The following is a 26073-nucleotide window of genomic DNA, read 5'->3' on the forward strand; positions in this document are numbered from 1 at the left end:
ATACCTGTATATCATTGTAGTAAAAGCTCTGTATGTGTTCAATGTGTTCTAATGTTGGCTTTTCCTCTTTTTTCACACAGCTGGTTGGATTTGTGTATGCCTGTTATGTGATCAGTATTTTCATGGAGGAGGAGGACAGCTGTAAGTACTGATACACACCTCACCATCTCTGGAGCCAAGGTACCTGGGCTGAGACTTAGTCTTGCATTGAACTATCAAGGCAAAGAACAAAGTTTGAAAAATGGCAGAACCTGGCATTCATGTACACACCCAATTATGCTTGAAGACATATTTATTTAGGTACTAACAAGTTGTCGAGGTAGGATTGCACTTTCTGAACTTCTTCATAGAGATTTGAACCTCTTACATGAGCCTGTCACAGTGATGAAAATTATGTGATCCATGTGACTTACATATAGATATAAACGTATGTCTTTATGTATGTAAATTTGAATCAAAGCTCCTGAAGCCTCTTAAACTGTTTTTCCACAACTTGTTTGTCAACAGTAAAATTATTGGAGAGGGAAGACCGAGCCATTTACAGTGTGCAGCATCACTCTGATCAATAATTAGGTGAACCTGATCTATGCTCACAGGCACCTAGACCATGTATTTAAAATGCTGACCCCATATTCATAATTTCATTTCGTCAATGAAACCCTTAAGTACATACTCATATTGTTCTGAAAGTGCACACCTTAAGAAAGTATTTCCCAAAAAGTCATTAAGAGGGTATTGGAAAAATCTGAATATGCTGAACCTACCTACCCAATTTTGGTAGGATGCTGTGTGAAAAGTGGTTGTGGGAATTGCCTGAGGATGTCATGCATATAGCCATTGGTAAAAGCAGAAAAGAGAATGGAAAAATATTGGATGAGCAGAGGAGCAAATACAAGAACAAATTTAAAAAGGGACAATGTGTGATCATTTAAATTACTTCCACTCATTTATAAGGAGGTAAACAGTAAAATAGCTCTCTCTAGGGGAAAAAGAAGAATGAATGTCAACAGTATTTTATGGTTATAGGATAAATAACATGCAACCAAATATTTATTTATAAACTTTTATTCATGTATCTTTACACAGTTGTTTTGTTTCTTCACAGAATAGGTCTACTGGGTGGATATCATAGGAAAAATTAATTTAATGTATAGGGAAGTATTTGATAATACCTGGAAAATCTTATTGAAAACATAATTCAAATAATTCATGTCTGTGATGGAAAAGCAGATTGTTTCATTGAAAAGAGTGTGAAGGGCTATAAATGAAATATTTTTCCATTGCTAAAAGTGGTACAATGTTCAGTTCTCCATCCTAATGCAACAAACATTAGTATCAAATCTATTTTAACACTTTCATTTAAAGGTTTTTATTAGGAAGAAAATATCAATGAGGTTCTCAGATAAAACTGAGTGGTAAGGAGCCATGAGCATGTTGTGCACACAGTGTACTGTGGGAAGGCAAAAGGAGCCTGGATAAAAATGGGTGCTGCAAAGGAGAAATATCAACACTTGGAGAAGAAGCATAATATGTAGGGCTCAAGGAGGAAAAGACCAGAAAATGCTTCCTGGGAGAGCTGGAAACTTCCAGTTAGGCAGGAGCTGGAAGCGCAGGGTATCAGCAGATGGCACAGCAGCACGATGACTGTGTGGTTTGGGATGTATAAACACGGCCTTTTCTTAGTGAGATACAGACACTACTCCTTTCCACATGGCTGCATGAGTCATGGCAGTAGCCAGGGCTTCATAGGGATAGCTGGAAACTTTGTTCATGAGACAATTACTAACTAGATGCCCAGAGCAGGGAGGCTACATCAGGTGTTAGGGGAAGCCTGCAGACTGATGAGGAAGGCACAAACTACAGTGCCTTTGAAGAATGATCATGTGTCACATGCACATCCACATGCAAACACAGATGCATCTGTACCTGGGAAGACAGCCTCTTCCCTTTTTACACAACTATGTTATATTATTGTTGGGTTTGTTATGCCCTTAATAGTGTGCTTCACACACCTTGTTTTAGGTGTGTGTGAAAGACAAAACTCCCAGCAAAGAATACATGTTCATGGAAGCTGCAGTCATGTGCTACAGAGCATATGTGGTTTACATATGCAAGCCCTCATGGGAGGTTTTTCATCTTTTTATGCTTGTCTTTCAGAACTGTCAATGACAATTTGTTCTTCTGTTACAAGTGAAAATCACCTCACTTGTCTGGAAAATATGGTGTACTGTCCTTTGTTAGGAATGGACAAATTTCCCATTTCACTTGTATCTTTACATTTGATCTTCTCTCATGTGAATGGGTTTTTTTGGTTGGGAGAGAATGACCTGGGGCAGAGGCAAGAACAGTGCACAAAGGAAGGAAAAAGAGGAGCAAAGAAGTGGCATAGGTGCAGCTAGGAGATTTTACAACCATTGGAATAAAACAATTTCTGACTTGCTGCTTTTTTATTGCCTTCTAAGATTCTGAATTGGATCAAAAGCAAATACCTTACTTTGTGTCTTAGTGTCTGTTTGTGTTTTAGAGCCCTCTATGCATATAGATAAATACAATATAGACAGATGTTAACCCCTTCTTAGGAATCCCACAGGTATGTTTTGAATAAAGAAACATCTGCTTAAGGCACAGTGAGAAAATGTTTTGGTTTGATAATTAGCTGAGAAGAACAGGACTTATTCTGGAGAAATTCACATTGCTAACTTGCAGCATAATGAACAGAAAATTATTCTAGATGTAAGCACAGTGGTGCTTCAAAACAGATTGAAAGCAGACAGTATTTACAATAGGATAAAAGTCCAAAAACCTGCAACTAAGACCAATTTTATGCATTTTGATATGACGCAGGTCTTTTTCTTAGCTAGATGCAGCTATTCCATCATATTTTAGCAGTAGTTTGCACAGAATAAATCCTCAGTCATCTGAGTGTCAGAGCCTCACTAATTAAATATACTCTGCAATATTCAGTGTATCAAGTTAACCCCAGTTCTTGGTTTAAACCCATCAAGCAGACTTAAAAATTAATAATAGCTGCCTGTTTAGCCTCTGTGCAGTGCTTAAATGGATTTTGAGCCTGACATTTCAGCTGATGGACACTTTTCTGAACAGTAATAATGCTTGAGGAAACATTTCTTTCCAGATATTGCTCACCTTACCTACATTTCATAATGTAGTTAACTTTTACTTAGAAGGAAGATGGTAAGAGGTCAAAAGGGATGAAAAAAATAAAAAAAGACATGTAAAAGGCACACTATGGTAGTGGGGTTAATACCTTCCATCATTCATCCTAATGAAAATGTCTATTTATATCTCTTCCCTTCATTTTTTCATTTTTTTCTTTGTAGATCTATCAATCTCTATAAGCCCTTTTAAAGGAGTGGAATATGTGAAACCTGTAATCATAAAAGCCTGTCACTATCCTGTTTGTGAATCATTTTCTCCTAAAAATGAACTCAGAAACTGATTTCCACCTTGTCAGAATTACTGTTTTAATTCAGTGGAGTCTGGAGACTAGGCAAAATACATTGCTAAAATCATGATTAAGTTTCTAAATAGATTCTGGACTTTTTTGAGAAACAGTTGATAGCACTATTGCTGCTAGATACTAGTTCATTAATGTGACACTGACATGTCAGAAATGATAGTTCTGTACTCTACTAGATTTTGTGGAGTGGAAACTGATTTGTAAACAAATTGTATGAGGAAGTAGCAGTGAAATCAAAGGGGAAGGTTTGCCACAAAGCTATAGTTGTGATTCCAGCATTTTTTTAAAAATGAGGCTGAAGTGCCAAAAGGCCAATCCAATGAAACTTAAACCTCTTTTGGGCAGGGACAAAATTAAATGAAAGGGCTTCCATTCACCATGAAGATTTATCCCCTAAATGAAAACACAAGAACAAAATTAATAAAGAAAAAAAGATTTCTTTTTTGGCTGTCCTCTATGCTAGTTGTGTTCAGAGCTCAGCTGTACTTTCAGAGCAGAAGGAAGATGAATTTGTTTTTACAAATTACAAGTTTCCCCATATTGTGGTACCAATATGACCCTCCATATGCTATCATTAGAAAGATATTAAGTAAAGCAAGATACATTATTACTTCCACTGAAAAAATACTGCATTGCCTTATCTGACATATGGCATTACATTCATTCACACCATTGAGCATCTGTTGTCAGTAATCAAACGAGAGAAAGAATTTTATATCACATTTAATTTAATATTTATACTTACACTGTAGGTCCAGCAGTAATAAATTTCTTATAAATATGCTATTTTTTTGCAAAATGAATGAAGAACTAGCTAGCAATGATACCAATATTAAAAGGCACTATACTAAATATATTATTAAAATATTTGATTACCTTTATATATAAGCATCCAAATTTCCTTAACTAAGGAGTTTTTGGGAACCAACTACTACTATCTTTACATTAATTGCAATTGCATATGCAGTTGAGTCCATTTACCTTCTGAGAATTTTTGTGATAAAGTGTTTGATATCAAAGATCACCAAGAAGGAGGATTCTGCACTACTCTTCTGTTGGGCAATACAAGAATCAAATCTCCTTAGTCAACAACTGTCCTAAATTACCTCTTTGAAAATGAGGACTGAACAAAACTTGTCAAACAGCAGCACAGGTCTTTGCTGGGCTTTGGCACTCACCACTCTCACCTTTAAGCCTTAATGACTTGAAACAAAATGTGTTGTTCCTTACCAGTGGTTGAGTATGCTTGACACAGGCTTTTAAAATGACAGTAAGCTTTACTGCTTGGCAGTGGAGCAGCCCTATAAGCTGCCACGTTGACAGAATTCTCCTGACTTCAGCGCTTCTGGAAAACAGGAGTGACTACTGGTATTCTTAGAAGGCTTGAAAGCAGTTTCCACCTCTCTCTTCATCTGGACAAGAAGCCCAAAAGCCCAGAATTTTGATTCACCTGTTTTGGAAAAACAACAGAATCGGGTACTTTTGCCAGGTATACACATTGCTAGGCATAGAATAGTAGTGGATTCATAACCAGATGTATTCTGTAATTCAACTGAACAGTTTTCTAAAAATAAAAAGTGGCCTCCTGCAGAGATGAAGTGTCCAACGTACCTGTCCTCAAAGGTGGTCTGTGACATCTGGAAAGACAAGGGACCCCAGCCCATGCCACAAGTGGTTCCTGCTGCTCCTGGCACTGAGGTGCTGCCCACATTTCAGGGTGGCTCATTCCATGCTAGCAGCCTCTGTTGTCATCCTGCAGATGCCTACCATGAACTGAAGGAGAGGTTGTGGTGTGGCCAGAAATATCACCAGGCATATCCAGGAGGATTCCTCAGTTCAGCTGTGGCCCAGGACAACCCCACCAGACATTTAATGGAGACAAATGTCAAGTTGCAGTTTCTGTAGACTCTAGAGGTCTGTCCAGCTGGAGTTTGTTGATTAGATAAAGACTCATCTGTTTACTACCCTAATTATACCTGACTCCGCTTTCTCCTGTAGTGGAAATATAAAGGATAAACCTCTGTTCTAACAACACTTTATGATTTAACAACACTGTATGGTCCTACAGTCCTGTGGAGTCCTCTTTATTTATTGTTAGCCTTAGTATGTGAATTACCTGAAAATGCATGCTCATTCCTATTAACAAAATGAATTCTGAAGCATTTAATAAAGGAAGAAATACTGCAGGGATCTTACACTATTTAAATTACCTCTAGATACTATTTCAATTTGTTTCTCTTTTTTTTTTTTTATTCAGTTATTATATATTACATCAGAAAGCATTTGTTCTGGTTCCTATGGAAACAGATGCATAGATATAATGCACACAACCAAGGGTAAGATCTTTGAGGTGGTGTAAAAAAAGGCAATTAAACAATATAAATATAAATGCTAGGAAACAAATCTTGATTCTAGATAAGCTATTGGCAAAAAATTGCAGCAAAGGCATGATCCCCCACCTTCTTTTATTTCTGGATTATTCATGGATGAATAACCTGTTACAGGAAAGCAAATCTAAAATATATATATATACTCATGCAACTGCTTACTGTTACATTCCTCTAGCAAAATATACAAAATGTTTTTCATTTCCAGTTGTGTTCTCCATTGACTGTTGCAGAACACTGTTCTAAGAGATTGTCTTAACAGATGGTGCACAGTATATGGAAAGGGGAGTCTTAACTGTGGAGTATTTCTAGCAGCAGCAGAAGTTACCTGCTTGAAAGTACCATGTTTCATGTGGAATGTAACATGTGAGGTTTGTCCAGATAGGGTGCAGACAAAGTGTGAGGAAATGGCATCACTTAAATGAAGTATAAGCTAACTCAAATTTTTCACTGGTTGAACATAGCTTACTCTAAAGTGTGAATCAAATAACTTGAGGAAATCCTCCTTGAGTTTCTAAACCACTTCAGTAAAATATTTTAGTCTATCCTCAGTAAAGAATTAATTTCTTAATGTTGGGTTGCTTGAATAGGTATGCAGACACCATTTCCATGCAAGCCACCAGCTCATTGATTTTTCATTAAGGAAGGGGATAAATCACTCAAATAGTAAGAGTACATCCTGTGCATTCCCACAACTCCTCCCTTGAGCACAAGTCAGAAATTTCTTCCTGAAATTCACTAGAAAAGAACCACCTCAATCGCTTCAGCAAAAATAATATTATTGTATATTCTCCAGAATATTAGTAGGTCACAGCAGTAGTGATTAACTCACAGTACAGTTTTGAAATGTTCTTTTGTGGGCAAGTGCCAAGTGCCCAGAGCCAGCTGTATCTGGCACTACAGACAGCTCTGTGGGTGAGGCATATTCTCCTCTGCTTCATACACTGAAATGATACTTGGTCATTTTGATCAAGCTGGAGTTCTCTAATATTTTTTATTGTTTTTTGTGAAAAGTTGAGTAAGTGTCCGAGAGTAAAATTTTATAATTTTTTTAAAGATCTCTGTTATACCAGTGAATTATGTGAGAGTTCATCTGCCAAAAGGTGCAGAGCTGCAGTCACTAGCTTCTATCCACAATTCTCAATTCTGACTGTAGAAATAAGCACATATATTATGTAGTCATTTAAATGAGACTTCAGGAGCACAGGTAAAGCATTTAGAAATATCTGTAAGGAAAGCAAGATAGATTTTATGTACTATTTTCAGAAAGCACTAACAGTTTTCTGAACAGAGGTATGTGTCAGAATGGTATTATATCATTATGAGACAATTGTACCTGTTTTGATAAATATGTATGAGTATATATATGTATATGTATGTGTAGGTGGATATGTATATGCATATGGATGGGTATGTAGTTGAATATATACATATTTTGGTTCAAACACAGGTATATACAGACTTAACTTTGAATTGATTTCCAGACTGATAGCTAGGGAAGGCTAGCTCACTACTACCTGATCAATGTCTATTTTACAAATATAACTAATGTTAAGCATTTCCACCATGGATTCAGAGCATTCAGACTAGATATATGGAAGAATGTTTTAGAATGAGGATGATGAAACACTGGAAGAGGTGGTGCCCCATCACTAGAAACAAAACTGAAGGTCAGCAGTCTGATCTAGATGAAGATGTTCCTGCTCAGTGCAGAGGAATTGGGCTAGATGTCCTTTAAAGATTTCTTCTAAACCAAATTATGCTATAATTTGGTGATTCTATGAATATTATATGCCATATCACATATATATATATATATATATATATACACACATACACACATCTGTGCATATATATATATATATATATATATATATATACACACACATACACACATCTGTGCAACTATCTACAAATTCAACAAGGGCAAATGCAGGGTCCTGCACCTGGGGAAGAACAACCCCATGCACCAGCACCAGCACAGGCTGGGGCTGACCTGCTGGAAAGCAGCTCTGCAGAGAAGGGCCTGGGGGTCCTGGGGGACAACATCTGTCCATGAGCCAGCAGTGCCCTGGTGGCCAAGCAGGCTGATGGTGTCCTGGGCTGAATTGGGAAGGGCACTGCCAGCAGGTCAAGGGAAGTGATCCTGACCCTCTCCTCAGCCCTGCTCAGGCCACATCTGGAGTGTTGTGTGCAGTTCTGGGCTCCTCAGGACAAGGAAGAAAAGGCCCTACTAGTAGAGAGTTACAAAGGTCATTAGGGAACTGGATATCTCTCCTATGAGGAAAAGCTTCAGGAGCTGAGCCTTTTCAGTCAGAAGAAGAGATGAATGAGAACAGAACTTGTCAATGTTTCTATCTTAAGGGTGGTGTCAAGAGGATGGGGCCAGACTCTTCTCGGTGGTCTCCAGTGACAGGACATGGGGCATTGGGTACAAACTCAAACACAGGCAGCTCCACCTGAGTATGAAGGAAAAAAAAAAATCTTTATTTTAAGGGAGGCAGGGCACTGGAACAGGCTGCCCAGAGAGTCCATGGAGTCTCTTTCTGTAACTAGTCACCAACAGCAACCTGCTGTAGGTGAACCTGCTTTAGCAGTGGGGTTGGACTACACATTCTTCAGAGATCACTTCCAACCCCAACAAGTCTGTGATTTTGTGATAGAAGAGAATTATCTTCAAGTAGAAATATACTTATAATCATGCAGCTTTCTTTAAACTGGAGATCATACCTTCCCTTAAGATTTCTTTGTTTATTACTGTAATAAATAATACTCTTATTAAAATGGAATAATGAATCTGATTTTAGGGGTTATATCATTTAATGAGATTTCCTCAGTAGTTCTTAGATCCATGTATTACTTCCCTATTCCCAAATACTCAATATGCCCTTTTTTTTTAACTGGCTCATTTGATTCTAGTTTCTACTAACCTAACTTAATATTGATTTTGTTTTAGTCTCCACCTTCCACCTCCTTGGCCTTTCTGTTTAAATTAAATCTGTCTTTAAATGGATGCTATCCCATTCTCCAGTTGCCAGCACCTTAGCCTTTTCACTTAAATTGCATCTATTGTTAAATCAATCTTACTCCAGCATCCAGTTGCTCTCTTGAGCTTTCCACTCAACATCACATACAGGCCTAAGTGGTGCCCATTCCTGTCTGTACCTTTCATCCAGCTGCTCCATTAAAATGAAACCTCTTTACAAATCCATTTTCTACTTCCAGTAGCAATCTTCTTACGTCTTCATTTCTGAATGGCAGCAGCCTTGTGTCTGTTTTAGTTTGTGGAGCTTAAAAAGAAACTTTTCAGACTCCCACTCTTCTGTGTAAATGCCATCTCTCCCAAATCTTAACTGTCATGCAGATAGGTTATCCTAATTTCTGGGTCTCAGCTTAAGTAACATCCATTCCATTGTTACTGCTGCCTGAGTGGTAATTTCCCAGTCAGCAAATCATGTCTAAGAGCTCTATCTTGTAATAACAGCTGCCTTTGGTGTGGGAAGTGCAAGCCTGGAGCAAATGATGTGCCCCCAAATGAAGGGGTGTGCTGAGGCAAGCAGGGCACAGGATTAGTCAGGCTCTGCACTGGTCTGTAAAGTGTCTTTATGATATGCTGATAAAGAATCTGGGCATTCAGTGAGCAATGAAGAGGCATAGTTGAGACAACTATACCCATGGCTTCCCTGATTTGATGTGTAACTCAACCTGTTTGGCAGACCCGACAGACTTGGAGATGAATTAGCAGTTTAAGTGGTCGGAGACCTCAATGCTTTTTCCTTTGTGCTCATGCCTTGCCTGCAAGAGAGATGGTGAGGTTTCATCTCAGAAGAAGGAAAAGCCCTCCCTTCTTCTTTAAAAATTAAAACAGATCCATGCAGGCCATCTGAGCTGAGAGACTGCCTGATTTTTCCTGAAAATAAGGTTTGCTCACAATTCTGATAGCACTAAGCTTTGTAATACAGCAGTAGGAAAGCCAAAGCTGCTCGTTTCTTGTTTTAAGGGAGTATGCATGACAAAAATAAAATATGGGTCCCTTTGTATCCAATAGGTTCCAATGTATGTAATCATACGTTATAGCCTTAGAGGATATTCAAACTACCTAGAAAAGCAGGTACTATAAATTCAAAAAGAGATGGCTAACCAGCACAAGTGAGTGAAGTACATTGAACCAAGTCATGAATTTCAGGTCATAGTCAGGTAAGTTTTGAAGATCATTTTATTTAGTATGGATACTTTCTCAAGATGTGGCAAAATTGTAAAAAGTTGAACAAAAATTAACTATCCAGCACTTTATACATCTTTGAAAATCTCAGGTCTGAATCTCATAAAAGCAAGCAGCATCTTCCACCAAGAAAAATTGTCAGTTTTGTTTGGAAGAGAGAGGGATAACCAATGATTCCTGATAAGATCAAAGCAAGAGAAAGACCCTTGCAAATAAAGTATCACAAGAATTTCTTAGAAGAACCAACGTCACAGAGCAAGAGAAAGGAGAAATTATTAAGTCAGTTGATGAGAGTGTGGTGCCAATTAACACCAAGGTTGTAGGTTCTATCCCTGTACGGGACATTCAATTAAGAGCTGGACCAAATGATCCTTGGGGGTACCTTCCAACTCAGAATATTCTGTGATTAAAATATTGAAACTAATTTAGCTGATGGTTGGTGAACACTTTTCTTTATCCTGTGAAATTCTTACCTCTTCTTTAGCTCTCTTTATTGTGTTTCTGATGTCATCACAACTTCAACCTTTCATAAAATAACCTTTTAAAATTACTCCTGTTTTAAACATTGACTTGTTGTCTATATGTTGTGCTTTTTAGATTTTCTAGTTGTGCTATTTCAGCAGCCTTAATGTTTCAGTATATAAGATAAGCAAGATTTATAGCAAGAGGTGTTGTCTTAATAAATCAGGAGATATAGCTGTTACGGTTTTCCAGCTGGGCCAGTTGGTCAAATAAAACATATTGCCTGTTCCTAGAAAAGCTGTTTTTCAAAAAGGCTACATTATATTTATTGCATTTAGTCTGTATTGATGATGTGCTTTATTAACTCTGTATCATAACAAGTCTTTCTCTTACCAGTGCTCTGTGATTTGGGTCATAGATGGACTCACTTTAAACTTCATTTGACATTATTTTGCCTTGGATCAGTAAATATACAGTTGGTTTCGCTAGCAGAAATTTAATCTCAGTTCAACTGTGTTTTTCTCTATATCACAGACTAGATACAGCAAAATTAAGTGATAATGTGTGACTCTCACCATTTATATGACGGCTCTTATTCCTTGGCATTGATTTCTACTCATTCTCTTTTCCTCCTTAATGATGACAATGTGTTATTTTGAAGGACTGAAGTTTGAGAGTTACAAGATTTTCAGAAAAGTGTATTTTTACTTCATCTCTCTTCAGGGAGAGTTTTTTTATGGATGAGGGCAGTATTGCATTATCTTTATTTTTCATTAGCAGATTGATTCACTGGTGGCTTCAAAGTGAGTATTAATCCTGTTACAGACTCTACTCCAGACATTCATCTTTCTCCTAATATGAAATGATGCCACTTTCTAACAATGAGAAAACTGTTTTCCTAGCCAACACATATGATATTGCCAAGACCACTGGTTATTGTGAGCTAAGCTCCCGCTTTATAATACTCTACCTTCTCAGCTCTATTTTCAAAGCTGAAAAAGTAATCATTTTATGTCTTGGGGTGTTAAGAAGCTAATTTGAGTTGGTGACAGAGATGGTAATAACAAAAGCAATATTAAGAGATGATACTATAATATATATATATATAATACATATATATATATGTATGTATATATATGTATATATGTAATGAATATTATTACATAATATGAGATATTAAGACTTTCAAGTTGACTTGAATGTGAAGACAGAGCAGGAAAAAAAGTGATAAAAATATGAGAAGCAGTAGATTTCCTCATTTGCAGAGAAACACTCACAGAGACAGATGGTACTCATGGATGCACTTGGATGTGATTAAGTAGTAAATTTAGCAGATATATCCACAATGTCTCTAAAATGCTGGATGGTCATATATTCTTGGGTAGGATGTGGGTATCATAGAAGAAGTTGATAGTGCATTTACTGAGGCTGTAAAAGGCTTACATGATACTGAGAAAAGATTCTTTTGCTGGCTTCCTCATGTTGAAAACTAAGAGCAAAAAGAAACAGAAGATTAGTACTCATTCACAGAGATAAAAAATGGAAAGGAAGGTACTGAAAATCTGAAGGTCACTGAAGGGATTTGTTCACTTCTGTTTCCTATCTGTAGATTTTGATTCAGAGAAGACACAGTAGGACCACAGGTTTCTGCTGGGAGGGATGTTCTGCTGGGATGAGAGGAAGGCTCTATCAGTGCTGGAGGAAACTTTGCCTGCTTAGCAGATGAAAAAAAGTAGTTTGGATCTAAAGACACTAAAACCCTGAGAGGTTTGTGGTGGCAAACTTTGGGGTCTGCCACATCAGGGTTTGAAGCAGACCTCCCATAAGGGAGGTGCAGCTGTGAGTGTAGATGCAGGGTGGGGAATGCATGCAATGCCCCACACAAAGGAGCAAATGTCCTGTGGTGAAGCAGGGTTTCTACTCAGAATGTCACTCACAGTCATGAGGGAAAATGCAGGATGATAAAAGAAAAGGAGGATGATGAAATGGAAATGGCTTCATCTGAAATAGAAAAAAATGTTAAATACTGTTAATTGGTTTGATGTCATAAAGTGGAAAATAGTATCAGATCAGTACTCTTTTGCAAAAGCTGACTCCTGACCTCTCAGGCTACTGGAAGTACAAGTCTTAGCATCTATGCAAGTCCAAGATATCAAGTCTTTTGAGGTAAAGATGGTAGTTCTGTACCTGGATCCCAGAAAAATCAGCTACTAATAAAGCAAGGGCCAGGGAAGGAGACTTCCCTGATTAACAAAAAAAAAGATGTTAACAGGAAGGCATATTAAGCAGATTTTAAAGCAAATAAAAAGGAGTAATAAAGGAAAGAAAAATTGCATCATGGGCTGAATGTGACAGAGCTTTAGTCAGCCAGACCTTTGAAGCAGATGTGCATTAGAAATAGAAATTTCCCTTTATAGAAAACTTCCCAAAGATACCACAACACAAAACTCATAAAAGGCAGAATTAAGTGCATTATAAACTAGCATGCTTTTTAAATGGAAAACTCAAAGTTACTGGATCATACAGAATAGAAATGAGAGGCTTACAGCATTTCCTTCATTGTTTTCTATGTCTATGCAGTTGGAAGGTCATTTGAGTGTCAGCCAAGTCTCTGGCTTCTTGATTTGCAGGTATTCTTCCCGGCCTCCCAAGTTCTTTCCGTTGTCCCTAAGGCTGGTTTGCTGCTCCCCACTGCAGTCTCTGCTTGAGGAGCAGCTTGAGGAGCTGGCAGCTCCTTCCCTCTCTGGCTTGCACCCTGTGTTGTGCCATGAGCACAGACATTCTCCTAAGGGTCCTTGGTTCACTTCACTTTTTATGAGACAAGTAAAGATACAAACACACGATGCAAATATCATGTCACAGAGGATGATTGTAACAAATTTCAGAGACAGCCTTTCATCCCTAGGAAGGTGGGGAAGCTGGGAAAATCCAGAATCAGTGATAAGAAGAATCCCTCCAGTCCTGTAACCTACTTTTTTTAAATAAAACTAATGTTCCGTTGTGAGTGGATGATGTGAACTTTCTTCAATACATAGAAATCCTTTCCTCCAAATGTCAGGTGTTCTAGTATGTCATGTATTTGATCTTGCAAATACTTTTCTCTAGGAATTTTATCTTTAATTATGCATTAGGGTTGAACAGGTTTAGCATTAATTTTAAAAATAGGGAACATTCCTTTCTCATACTAAAATATCTTAGTTAAGGTTAGAAAAAGCAGCTGTGATATCCTTGGGTATGTAACAACAAGGCAGTTATAAATACTTAAGTCTTGCCTCAAAAATAAATAATTGGATCTTACCGACAAACAACTGAAGCCAAAAGAAATTCTATGGATACAAAGAAAGACAGGCCAGGAACAGAGCCCTGTGAAAACCCTAACTTGAAAGAACAAAACACCTAGCCTGCAACCTAGCCATGATCTGTAAGTGGAATAGATCAATTCCAATCGGTCTGAGCATCTGCACTGAACATTTTTGAAAGAATGCTGTAGTTTATGGCATCAAATTCAGCAGTAATATAAAGGCACACTTTTACATAGTGTGTATTCCTGAATCAGAATACCAAAAAAAGATCAAAGCATAACTTCAAAAAGCAGATTCAGAGTTCTGTCTCTTTTGAAGTCAACTTGGACACATTTATTGTGAAGATCACGTGGAGGTGTGACTGAAGCTGTAACAGCCTTCTGTACAATAGTCCTGAGACTATTTGAGTTGCCATTTTAGTGGATAGATTGGATGGATTAGTGGATAGGACTCAGTGGCTTGTTTCTCTCCCAGTATAGTGTGAATGTTATTGATAGATGTAGTTTCTGGTCATTTAATATCTTTTATGCATGGTTTATTTTTCCTTTGCAGGGTTAATTTGTACATAGGCAGTATAGTAACATAAAGGGGGATCACAGAACATTCTGCACCAAAAGAGAATAGATCAAAAAGGATGCCAGAAAAGGAAAAATAAGTAATTAGTGAAGACTAATTTTTACCAATTCTACATCTTTAATTTTCTCACTGTATTAAAAATTATCTAGGAAGTTTTAGCTAGAATTGTTTACCATTTACTTGGGTCATATGCAGAAAGAAAGCTACCCTTCATTGTATTTGAAATCTCAGACTAGAACTAGCAATAGCACCTTTAAATACAAGCCTCATGAGAAAAAAAAAAAAAAAATTTTTTTGAAATGTTTTTAAATACAACTTCCAAATATTAGTATTCTCACTAAAATGTTAATATTTTCATTAAAATGAGGAACAGAAAAATATAGAGACCTATAAAGGAAGAAAATGTGTCATCAGATATACTTAGTTTGAATTGCATTGCTGAAGAATAACATAAATCACAGCCAGCTATGCTGAGATGTACAGGATGGTTGGTGCCCAAGCTGATAAGTATTTAGAGAGAGTACAGTATAACATTTTAAAGCAAAATGGAAAACTACTCCTCATCAACTTAAACTTTGAATGTGGGTTGGCACATAGCACAGTCTCAGGAAATATGAACGTTTTCTAAAGCTTAAAGGAAACAATTTATACAATTTATACTTGCAGTGTAAAATATATTTTTTTCTGTTACTAAATTAATGATAGTAAACTTGTAGTAAATACTACTTGATAGTAAATATTTTTCTACACGATATATGTGTGATAACCATACTTTTCTAGGGACTTTTGCCATGTAGTGTCCAAGAGTCCCTAATGATTTGAAAGTGACTGAAAAATACTTACTTTTAGGGGAAAAAAAACCCAGCAAAACACCATAACCAGGCAGCCTATCACTTAGTTTCAGTAATGGGATGGAATGGCTGTAAATAGCTTTCAAAGGCATGGCACAGAGAAGATTTTTGAAAGATACTTTCAGATTTGGAATGACTGGGGAGGTGTGGGTTGAGAAGGCTTGAGCAATTTTCAATTCCTAACATCTTGGATCTTCTTCATACTTCCTTCGTCTTTCTGGGCAGTCATATCCTTGGAGAATAAGTGATATTGATCTCTTGGATGTCATATCACTGGTAAAATGAGGAGAGAGTTCAGTAGCAAAGATCATAGCTGAAATTTCCATGCCAGTGCCCTTTCTAAGGCAGCTTCTGAGAGGATCCTTCTTTCAGTGCAGCCCTGTAGAGAAGTGTGTATTTACATGTTACGAGTCAGAGCAGTTTTTAAAATTTTGATCTATCCCACTGGTGAAGACTAAGAAGAAAATCTGGTGCAAATATCTTAATAATTACTGTGGAACATTGAAATATACCCCTTCTAGCTTCCAGTAATAGAAATTCAAGTAAAAGGTTATCTGTTAGTAATTTTCTACCACTTTATCCTGTTTCAACCTGATTATCATCTGCCAGTACTTTATAGAGACAGAGCAGCAGAGGGCCACAAATGATTACTAAAGTCTCTTCTCACTTTCTTAATTGTCCTGCACACACCTTCGTTCCTTTAGTCCTCTACATAAGTGAGAAGCTATTCCTGTGATCCTGCAATAGAATGTGTGATTCTTCTGCTGCTTGAGACTTAGGGACTCAGGCTTAGTATGAAGAAGGGAAAATGGGTAGTACAGGCTCCAGACAGATAGCAGTCCGGGTCAAGCAGTGAAGGGTGTAAGGGCAGTGGGTGGAAGGCAACTGAAAAAGCAGTTTTTTCAGGAAAAAACATGCTTATCTGGAAAGTTTATGTAAGCTACAGGTGCAAACACTGGAAAGTCCAAAGTTTGGACTTCATGCATGTAGCACCGACTTATCATCAATCCCCCAATTTTGTTTCCTGTTCCTAATTGACTTTGGTTTCTTTTCTGCTAGTTGCACCCTCTTCAGTTGTATACGTTTTCCTAATTAAAGTAATTGCATTGATGTATTGCCATTCAATAAAAAGTCTCAGTACAAGGAAAATACTTCAGTGCAAACCAGTATTTGGAATCCCCAACAGGTTAAGAAAAACTTCTGTGCATAAAAATACAAGTTTGAGCACCTGCTAGTCTGTCTCTCTCTTGGAATGGGGACAGATGGAAGTGCCAACCATTCGAGCCATCAGCTTTGGGGCTTACTCCCATTTATAAAATGAAGAGGCAAGCATCAATAGAATATAAGGCATTCCAGGCCAAGAGACTGCAGGATTTACTAAGAACTGTGCTATTGCCATATTGCTGCTCAGTTCATACGCTGCACCTCTAGACATAGAATTTGCCAACTTTGAAAGAGGAAATTAGTAATATACCAATGAACTGACATGCTCTGGCAGCTGTTTGCACGGGGCCTGCCAGCAGGTCAATGGGATATTGCCAGAGAAGCTGAATTCCAGATGAGAGGGTGGAAAAGGAGACAGGATTTTATTTTCTGAGCTCTGATTCTTTTACGCTAACTTCAAAGGAAAGCAAATTTTAACTTGCATATGGGTGAATGCGCTGGATAAATAGTAGTAAGGCAACCCGAAATGTCATCTGTCTAGAAAAGAATAACCCTCAAAATTACTGATGACAGTGGATACACTTTCTTCAGCCAGCAGCATACTGCACTTTTCTCACTCAGGCAGATTATGACAGCCGTTCCTCTGATATGGCCCGTGAATGAATGAACATCACTTTAATGGACTGCCTGCGGTGGACAGCCAGCACAGATTTGCACTTCCAAGCACAGCAGGTAGTGAACTCAAAAGGAACATTTCACACTGGCCATTAAGCATCCACCATGACCACAAAACTGAGGTGACACAAGGAGAGAGCAATTCCCTGGGAATAGGGATCATGTTTTGCAGCCAGCTGCAGATAAAATAACCAGCTTCTGCTGTGACCTGCTATTATCTGTGGGATGCTAAAAAATCCTCTCCCTAGGATTTTAAGTTTCTCTCTGCATGACTACAGTTAATGACTGGACTACATGGGGTGTTCGTTATTTAGTGACTGAATATCCCTACTGCTGACAAGTTGTGGTTCTTGGTTTGTTTTGGGTTTTGTTTGGGTTTTTTTTTTAAATTAAAACAAAGTACAATAGAACTGTATAGAACACTGTTTCTTAATTGAACCTTCTTCCAGGCTTATGCAACTTTCTGAAGCTATTTAACGTAGTCCTGTGAATCTATGGCAGAAAATATTCATAATCTATTAACCAGGCAGAAATAAACAAAACCAATTATTTTATATCATTCTTAAACCAATATTTTACTCTTGGAAAACCTACATAACTGTTGCTAGTATTTATTTCTGGCCTATTAAATAGAGGTATGTGTGCATCCAGAAGTTCATTCGGTGTAAAGTTCTTAAGATATTTGACATCTGCTTACACTGAAATGTATGTAACAATGTCTTTGCCTCCAATGAAAGTAAAAAATCAATTTTCTACATTTAATGGCCATTTGTGGTCTTAGTCCTTTAAAACTACTAATTATAAGGGATGAAAATACCAGGTAAAATCAAAATGAATTTTTAAAATTAGAAGTAACTTATAATTCAAATAATTGATGACAAATCTTCATATTAAAGAATTAGTAGTCACAAAATAGAGTGCATAATGAAAAATGGCACATTCCATTGCCTTGTGTGATGGAACAGCTTCTTGCCTTGAGAATAAGCTTCACATAAATTTTAAGGTGAACTTCAGCTTTAATACTACATAAGACATCTTGGATTGCTAAAGAGAAAGCCTTGGCTAAACAGGTTTGAGCAGCTCATCTCAACACTTGCTGGGTGGTGCTATTAAATATATTCTCCTTGTCAGAACAAAGACATGTCTATGTTGTCAATCATTAATACATCTCAAATTAATTTCTTACTCAAAAAGATTTGTCGGTAGAAAGGCTAGTTTAAATTCTCTCCCTGCTTACAATTGCAAATAATGCTTGTGATTGCTGAGAGGAATGATGTGTGGTTCTGAAGTGGTGAATTGCCTCAAAAACACCCTTAGCTCCATGTGTTAACATGTGCTCAAATAAAAAAATAAAAAAAAACAGATAAAACATCTCTAGACTATTGGAAATTGGGGAAAACTAAAGTGCATAACCAAAAAAAACAACACAACAACAAATCACAGTGAACATGATTAATTCTAAAAAAATTATTCAGTAAATATGTAATGTATTAGACATCTCGCATTTAGCTCTGAAGTTCCCAGCACATGAAGGAGATTGATCTGTTAAAGCACATCCAGAGGAGGAAAACCAATTAGATTAGAGGGTTGGAGCAGCTCTCCTATAAGGAAAGGCTGAAAGAATTGGGAATGAATGTTCAACCTCAAGAAGTGAAGGTTTCAGGGTGACCTAATTGTGGCCTTCCAGTACCTGGAGGGAGCCTAAAAGAAAGATGGAGAGGGACTTTTTACAGGAGCATGCAGTAAAAGGATGAGGAGGAATGGCTTCAAACTGCAAGTGAGTAGGTTTAGATTAGATTTTAGGAATAAATTCTTTATTGTGAAATTGGGGAGACACTGAAGCAGATTGCCCAGAGAAGTTGGATGCCCCATCCCTGGAAGTGTTCAAGGCCAGGCTGGATGAGTAGCTCACTCTAGTGGAAGGTGTCCCTCTCTATGGCAGAGAGGTAGGAACTAGATGACCTTTAAGGTCTCTTCCAACCCAAACCATTCTGTGATTCTGTGGTTTAAATATCACCTTTTACAACAGCTCATCTGCAAGTATTTCTCTGTAAGGATGTGATCCCACTAGTGCTGAAGTAAATTTTGATGCTTGTTGTGGCATGTGGTGACAACATTCTGAAGGAGAGCAGCAACATGAAAGAAACAGAACCACTGTAGAAAGAGGAGGTGCAGATAGGCTGGGGCAGGCACTCGGGCTGGGCAAGCTCTTCAGCACATTATGTCCTGCTCAGACAGTTTTAAGAGAACAGTCTTGGGGAAGAGGTGATGCTGCATGATTGTAGCACATCAAGTTCAGTTTTCAGCCATTTCTGGACTCAGGAGAAGCAAACTGAAATCACCAGGAGCATTTCCACAGATTTCAGTGGGTATTTCATTAGTGTGTTGATCTCTAAGCCTCATTTTCCCATTGTCTCACCCTGGATAAGCATTCTTTGTTGGTCTACCTAGTGCACACATTGACTGGGAAAGGACTGCTTCTTTATTCTGCTGCTCACACAGCAATTAGCTGTGATGAACAATTAGCAATTAACAATGAGTATCAAAATTCTGCTTAGGACTTTTGTATACATGCCTATATATAAACAAGTGAAGGAGATTGCTTTTCATGCGACCAAAGAATCCTACTGTACTGTGAATTTGTCAGCTCTGGACATGTCTGCAAAAGGCCCTTTGAAATCAATAGAATAGTCTTTTCCACAAACCTGCTTTTAAGATTTCTATGATAGCTTGAAATTGTGGCCTCTTAGAGCTGTTTAAAATCTGAACAAAATAACAAAATACAAGATTCAGACTAAAATGTCTTTTTTAAAAAATCATTATCACCACAAAAGGAACTAAAACCTTCTCAAGAGCACACTATTTCTGACATAGAAGGATTCTGAAAAGGTGTCCTGACCCCACAAGTTCATTCACAGAAGATGCTGCTGCTTTTTTATATCTAGTGATCATTTGTTTATTCTTAACTCAGCTCTCATGCCTCTGGTGTTTCTCCATGCTTTTCTACAAATCCATTGAGCCTGACAAGTTCAGGTGAAATTGGGTTCACAAGCTAAAGTGTTTCCATTGCCTAAATTTCTAAACCTGTTTAAAGGAGTATAAGGGGAATTTTTAAATAAATTACATATATATGTATATATTTATATATTTTTCTATCTATCTATCTATCTATCTATCTATCTATCTATCTATCTATCTATCTAAATAAATAAATAAATAAATAAATAAATAAATAAATAAATAAATAAATAAATATAAAAATAAAAATAAAAATAAAAATTATATATATATATATAATTTGAGATTGCCCTAAAGAGAATCAGCTATTTTAGCCCATAGTGGTTTCTCTTTACATGCTCTGCACATGAGTGAATGCTCCTTTTGCACACACACTGGCAGGAGTGTGTATGTCTGCTCATCCAACTGCTGCCTGTCTTTCCAGGCATGGGACTAAATAGACCCCAAGGAAGACAGAGCATGGAGCCTTCTGTAAGCAGTTTCCACAGCATCTTTATCTACTTGGTTTATTTCTTGTATGCAAACCTGTGCATGCACTTACCTTTTTTTTTAAACATAATTTGTCCACATTTCTTTTTCAGTTGACATATTTTCATTTCCATTTGTTCATTTCTGGAACTGTTGTATTTTCAGTTGATTTCATAGGCGGACTTGACACATACTCCTACCGACAGCCCCCCCAGGAACATGTTGAGTTAAAGCCTGTAAAGCCTGTAGGTAAGGTTCTGGTCCCATGGACCACATTAATCCTTCTAACTGAACTGAACTGAAAGCTAACCTTCTCCTAAAATAATTTGGGCGTCAGATAACTGATAATTTAATTATATTTTAATTAGAACTTAATTAAAAATTAATCCACATAAAACATTTGAGTAAGGACACTTTGTCATTGATGGCATAGCTGCTAAGGCAAGGATTAGGAGATATCACTGTGTCTGCAGCATGATCGTGCCTCATCTTAACACAAGGAGAGGCTCTCACTGAAGGATGGAATTGCTTCTTTGCTGAATTTTTAGCAAGAAAATAGCTGGTTTATAGCTTCTGCAGCTGCAGAAACTTTAATGAGATTAGCCCATTTATACAAAAACAGTAGTTTTTACATTTGTCTAGCAACTGAAAGAAAAAGTTTTTCTGAAAAACTGCTTCTCAGCCTAAAATCTATCTATAGAGTTTCACTAGAAGTTCATTATCTCTGTCATCACTTACTTGCTTGCTCCATGAAAATCACATTTTCATAGACTCTTCCTGCTTTGCTACCTAATGTATAAGTTTGAATGCATATCCATTATTTTTATTTGGAAAAAATTAAGATAAGGGCAGACATTACTGGTATATGTATTTTGGCATATAACTTCAAGTAGATGAGTTTTCAAAGTATAATTGGTAAACCAGAAGTTGTTAATTTGGAAATTCTTTATGGCTGGAGCTTGTTGTGATGATGCTCTCTGTCTTTAAATTTACCTTTGGGCCTTTCATGCCTCTTAAATGCAGCATGAAACACACATACAGCTAATTAACTGAAACTGATTTAATGACTCTCTCTATTTTGCTTATCAGTTAACAGAATTAGAATGGGTTGAAGGTTTTTCCTTGTGTATGCATGTGTGCACATGCTAGGAGTTTTAATTTATAATGGACAACTACTAAAAAACTGTTTGGGGTTGGAACTTGGCAACTGAACTTCATGACTTTATTAATTTTTGCATGTTTTTATAATATACTTTATTCATGATGCAGCTTTCCATTTTTAGAAATAAACAGAGACAAAATTTTACTAAAAATTTATCTAAATATTAGAGAATTATGAAGGCCCAAAATTATGGTGTATACTGGAATAGGAACAAATAACACATTAATAACACACTAAATTAAATTATGAACTTTCTGACTTTTGATGAAGTACATGCTCTATATTGAAGTCTACATTTCTTTAGTAATATTTCATTAAATGTCTATTTTGCTGCATTTTCTGTCCAAAAGATGGGAAAAATGTGGGTTTGAACCTTCTGAATAAGCTGCTAAAGTTAAATTGATATTCAGGAGCAAGAAGACTGTGCCTACAACACTTACACCTCTCCATCAAAGATTTTAATCTCTAAACCTGCATTCAGATCAGTTTTAAGCATCAAATGCATAAATGTTTAGTACTTTCTTAGCAAACCTACTATAATTAAAGATGAAAATAAAAGACATATTCATTAAATACTTATAAATACATTCCTGCAAAATATATTCGTTTTGCAGTAGAAAAGTCACAGCATCTGATAATATGTTCTTTGATAGGAGATTTTCAATAAGTAGCTCAAGGGCTTTGGGGGTTGTTGGTGATTTTACAATACCGGAGAACAAGAGTTATCTTCCCATTTCCTATGAATGTGTATCCTTCTACCACTGGGAGGGTCCTCTCTGGCCTCCTTATTGCTTCAAGGAGTATAAAACTGGGACAGAAATTATATTTGTTTTCCTTCTTTATTGATGTTTTGGTTGTATGGACTGAAAGATATAGAGGAACTTTATCTAAGTTGAGAGGGAAATTACTGTCAGTGATCAAAGTCTTATTTAAAAGCCAAATTGCTGGAAATAATTTGGTCAGCGGATTGTGCCAGAACTTTGCAGATGCTTATCTCTCTGTAGCACATTAGCCTTCTTGACTTCTTTTGATGAGTTAATTGCTATCTGTATCAATAGTTAAATACAGTCTGAAAATTCTTAGTACCTCTAAAAAGCTACTTCTCGTGTCCAGGCTGTGCTAAACTCCATTTCTGAGAGTTAGCATTCTCTTAGAACTGAACATGAATAATGATTGTAAAAATACATTAAAAGCCTTTATAACTGTTACTTTATAAATGAAAACTTGGCTGAATTTCCCTTTTTCTCATCCCTTTTATTTCCCTTATTTCATTAATAAATTAACTAAACATAGCCCATTGAAAATACAAGACTGTGTGGTCTCATCCAAGCTATGCAGAAGACAGTCTGGTTTTATCAAGTGCTCACATTCAGTATAATGTCTGCTTAGTGCTACCATAGTTATTAATGATTAGCAAGACTAAGATTAATTTTCCTTCTCACCTCTGAGAAGGAGTTAAATTTGAACTTGTTCCCACGGGGAACAATTTTTAATACAAATATGAATGATCATGGCTTGCCTGTTTGCTCTTTGTTCTGCCAGTAACTCCATTAGGCTACAGGACAAGGAGAAAGTAACATAATCTTTGCTCTCAGCCATGCAGTTTCAATTAAGATGTGTGTAAGGCAGGAGACAACAGGGGGAATAGAAAAAAAAATGGTTTGGTTCTCTTTGGGACTAAAGCATATGGACTACAAAGAAGATGGTTGTGCCTGTTTGAATCACAGTGTCAACAGCCAGGTCACTCAGTAATATTTAGAAACACTTCATGTACTGATATGTGGAAAAGAGAGGAGCATGGTGGCTAGAAGAAAAAAATAAGCTACATTTTGCATTAGAGGTTAATATTATTAATAGTAATTATAATATATGTTAATAATCATGCTGTAATAAGAACAATGTAGTAACATAATAATGAAATTTTTAAATATAATTGTAATAGTAGTAGTAATAATAAAACTACTACAGCTTTGAGCAACTCTATCTGGACAGACACTGAATCCCTAATTCCAGTTAGGGATGTCCCTAGCCCTTTGAAGAACACTATTAATTTGTGCTTGTGGAACTGATCCGCTGTATGAGAAACTGTGCCAGTGGAGAGGTCACCCCTCTGTGATGCATCTGTGTGATCCTGTCCTTTTTGCATCTGCTCCTGAGACTTTACCCATCTTTAAATTGCTCTGAAAGACCAACATAGATTTTCCAAGAAAGTGAAAATGGTTACAGGGAGTCATGTGAGAATACATAGATTCAGTGTCACTGTGGTGAGAACTATAAATAGTGTGAGTCCAGCTCAACTGCTCATGTTTGTAAACAGACCACATCAGAATTTTATAACCGGGTGAAAAGATGTCTCATGCTGTTGAAATACATTACACTAAAATGAATCTATTATTTTTGTAATAGATCTACATAGCTTTACCAGTAATGGGACTTCTCCCAAAAGTTTTTTGCTCTTGTGGTATGCAAAGTACAAAGCTACTGCTTTGTACCCAGCCATTCATTCTTGACCATATAGGTGAGTCTCACAGCTGAAAAAATTAATGACTACATGAGATTCAACCACTTGTTCATTAGTTACTAACCTCTCAGCTGGCATAAATTTACAGCTTACAAATTAGAAGATAAACAAAATATATTTTCATTTGTAAGTAATTCTTATATCCTGCATTTCAGGTCGAAGTAAGTAATGAACATGGATTCAAGACTTCTGCAGCTGTAGCTGAAGAAACAGATTTTAGAAAATAAAGACCAACCTTGTGACTCATCGTTCTGGAAGAAACCCACCACATCTGTTCTTCACGGCATGTGGATTATTCTTCCCACAGGCTCAATGTCATTATCAGCGTTGTTATTTCGTAGATCCTTGTAGACGATCTTGAATTTTTAAATAATTTACTTATATGGACACTTGTAAATTGTAAATTCTTTTCTTTTTTAATTTCAATATTTTTACGATGTTTAGTGTTGAGGCATGAAAACAAAACAACCTGTGAAAACTAGGAGGAAGGTGCATCTTTCTCAAAAAATCAGTGTTTTTTGACTGAGAGGATCATACCGTGCCTGGTCAAGATTGTGTCAGTAAACAGTAATTTTGACTCCAAAATATGCAGCAGGAGTCAAACCCTAACAGTGTTCAAGAGATCATTTCAATTCTATCTTTAGAACTCACAATGTCCACTCCTTGCATTGTTTGAACTGCTGAATGCAGTAGGGATTGATCTATGACTCTTCTTACCCAGATGTTCAAGCACTAATGTACTCACCTAATTATTGCAATTCATATGTGACTCCTCCTTTCCTAATCTCTTTTGCCCCAAGTCCATCTCCAGTAGCTGTCTCTGAAGAGAAGTAGGACAACTGTTCAATGGATGTCCATCTCTAGGAACCCTTACACCCAGGGCTGTTTAGATGTCTGTGATTTGCACATTTTTAAACTCCTTTCCTCCCTTCTCCCAGGAAGAAGCCAAGCATGAATGTACAGTACGAGGCACCAACTGAAGCCTTAGAAGCCTCTGGGGACTAATTTTTCTCTTAATTTAAAAGTAAACAAGCAAAACCGAAAAATGCGTGTAAAAATTTGTAAAGCTATTTGTAAATACTTCTAGACAAAGAACATGTATGTAACTGTGGTATTTTGTTTTCTATTCTGTCACCACTAGCATAAAGTGATACACAAAGCTATTTTCTCTGGAGATCCAGCAGTCTTTTTAACACAACACTTTGTTTCTTTCATCTTGATTACAATATAAAGTGCTGTGCAGATTTGTATGTCCCAGAGAGGCATGCCACTCCACAGAGCCTATGTGCCTCAACATTGAGAAGAAACATCATGAGGTTTTTGAGTCTGTTTGTGGTTTTTCACTTTTCTCACTGAAACATTCCATTGGTGGGACAGCCAGGAAGGCTGTTCCTTCTGATATGTGTTTCTCTACCTCTGCTTCAGAGGCTGAACAGATGCCCACACAGTTCCTCCACAGATATCCTAAGAAACCTTCATCTGATCTAAACAACATTTAGGTCTTAAATTTGCAGTCTCCTCTTCTGTCATGTATGTTCAAGTTGGAGCAGGTGAGAGCTAGAAGAAACCTTGTCTTGATTCTTTCCTGCCTAAAATTTGTGTTATTTACCCATATGAACCTACTTGGGATCTTAATAAATACAATGGGAGTAGAGTCTAATATTTTCAGGTGACAAGGGTCTTGTGGTACATCCACCTGTTTTCCAGCTGGTTAACTGAAAGACCTTACTGACTTTGGAGAAAACACAACCTGAACTTCAGTTAACCTTCCCTGAAACTGAGTA

At 37.0% G+C, this 26073-nt stretch overlaps 1 protein-coding gene across 1 annotated transcript in view; it reads left to right on the forward strand.

The window, feature by feature from the left end:
* NKAIN3 (sodium/potassium transporting ATPase interacting 3) overlaps nucleotides 1-25450 on the forward strand; it is a 332531-nt gene extending 307081 nt beyond the window's left edge. Inside the window, exons 5-7 of the mRNA XM_058833846.1 lie at nucleotides 81-141; nucleotides 20772-20855; nucleotides 24445-25450. Of these exons, the coding sequence (XP_058689829.1) occupies nucleotides 81-141; nucleotides 20772-20855; nucleotides 24445-24458 (159 nt within the window). The 3' untranslated portion in view covers nucleotides 24459-25450. The remainder of the gene's footprint in view (nucleotides 1-80; nucleotides 142-20771; nucleotides 20856-24444) is intronic.
* The last annotated feature ends 623 nt before the right edge of the window (nucleotides 25451-26073 follow it).

This window comes from Poecile atricapillus, chromosome 2 (assembly GCF_030490865.1).
Source record: "Poecile atricapillus isolate bPoeAtr1 chromosome 2, bPoeAtr1.hap1, whole genome shotgun sequence".
Lineage (NCBI taxonomy): Eukaryota > Metazoa > Chordata > Aves > Passeriformes > Paridae > Poecile > Poecile atricapillus.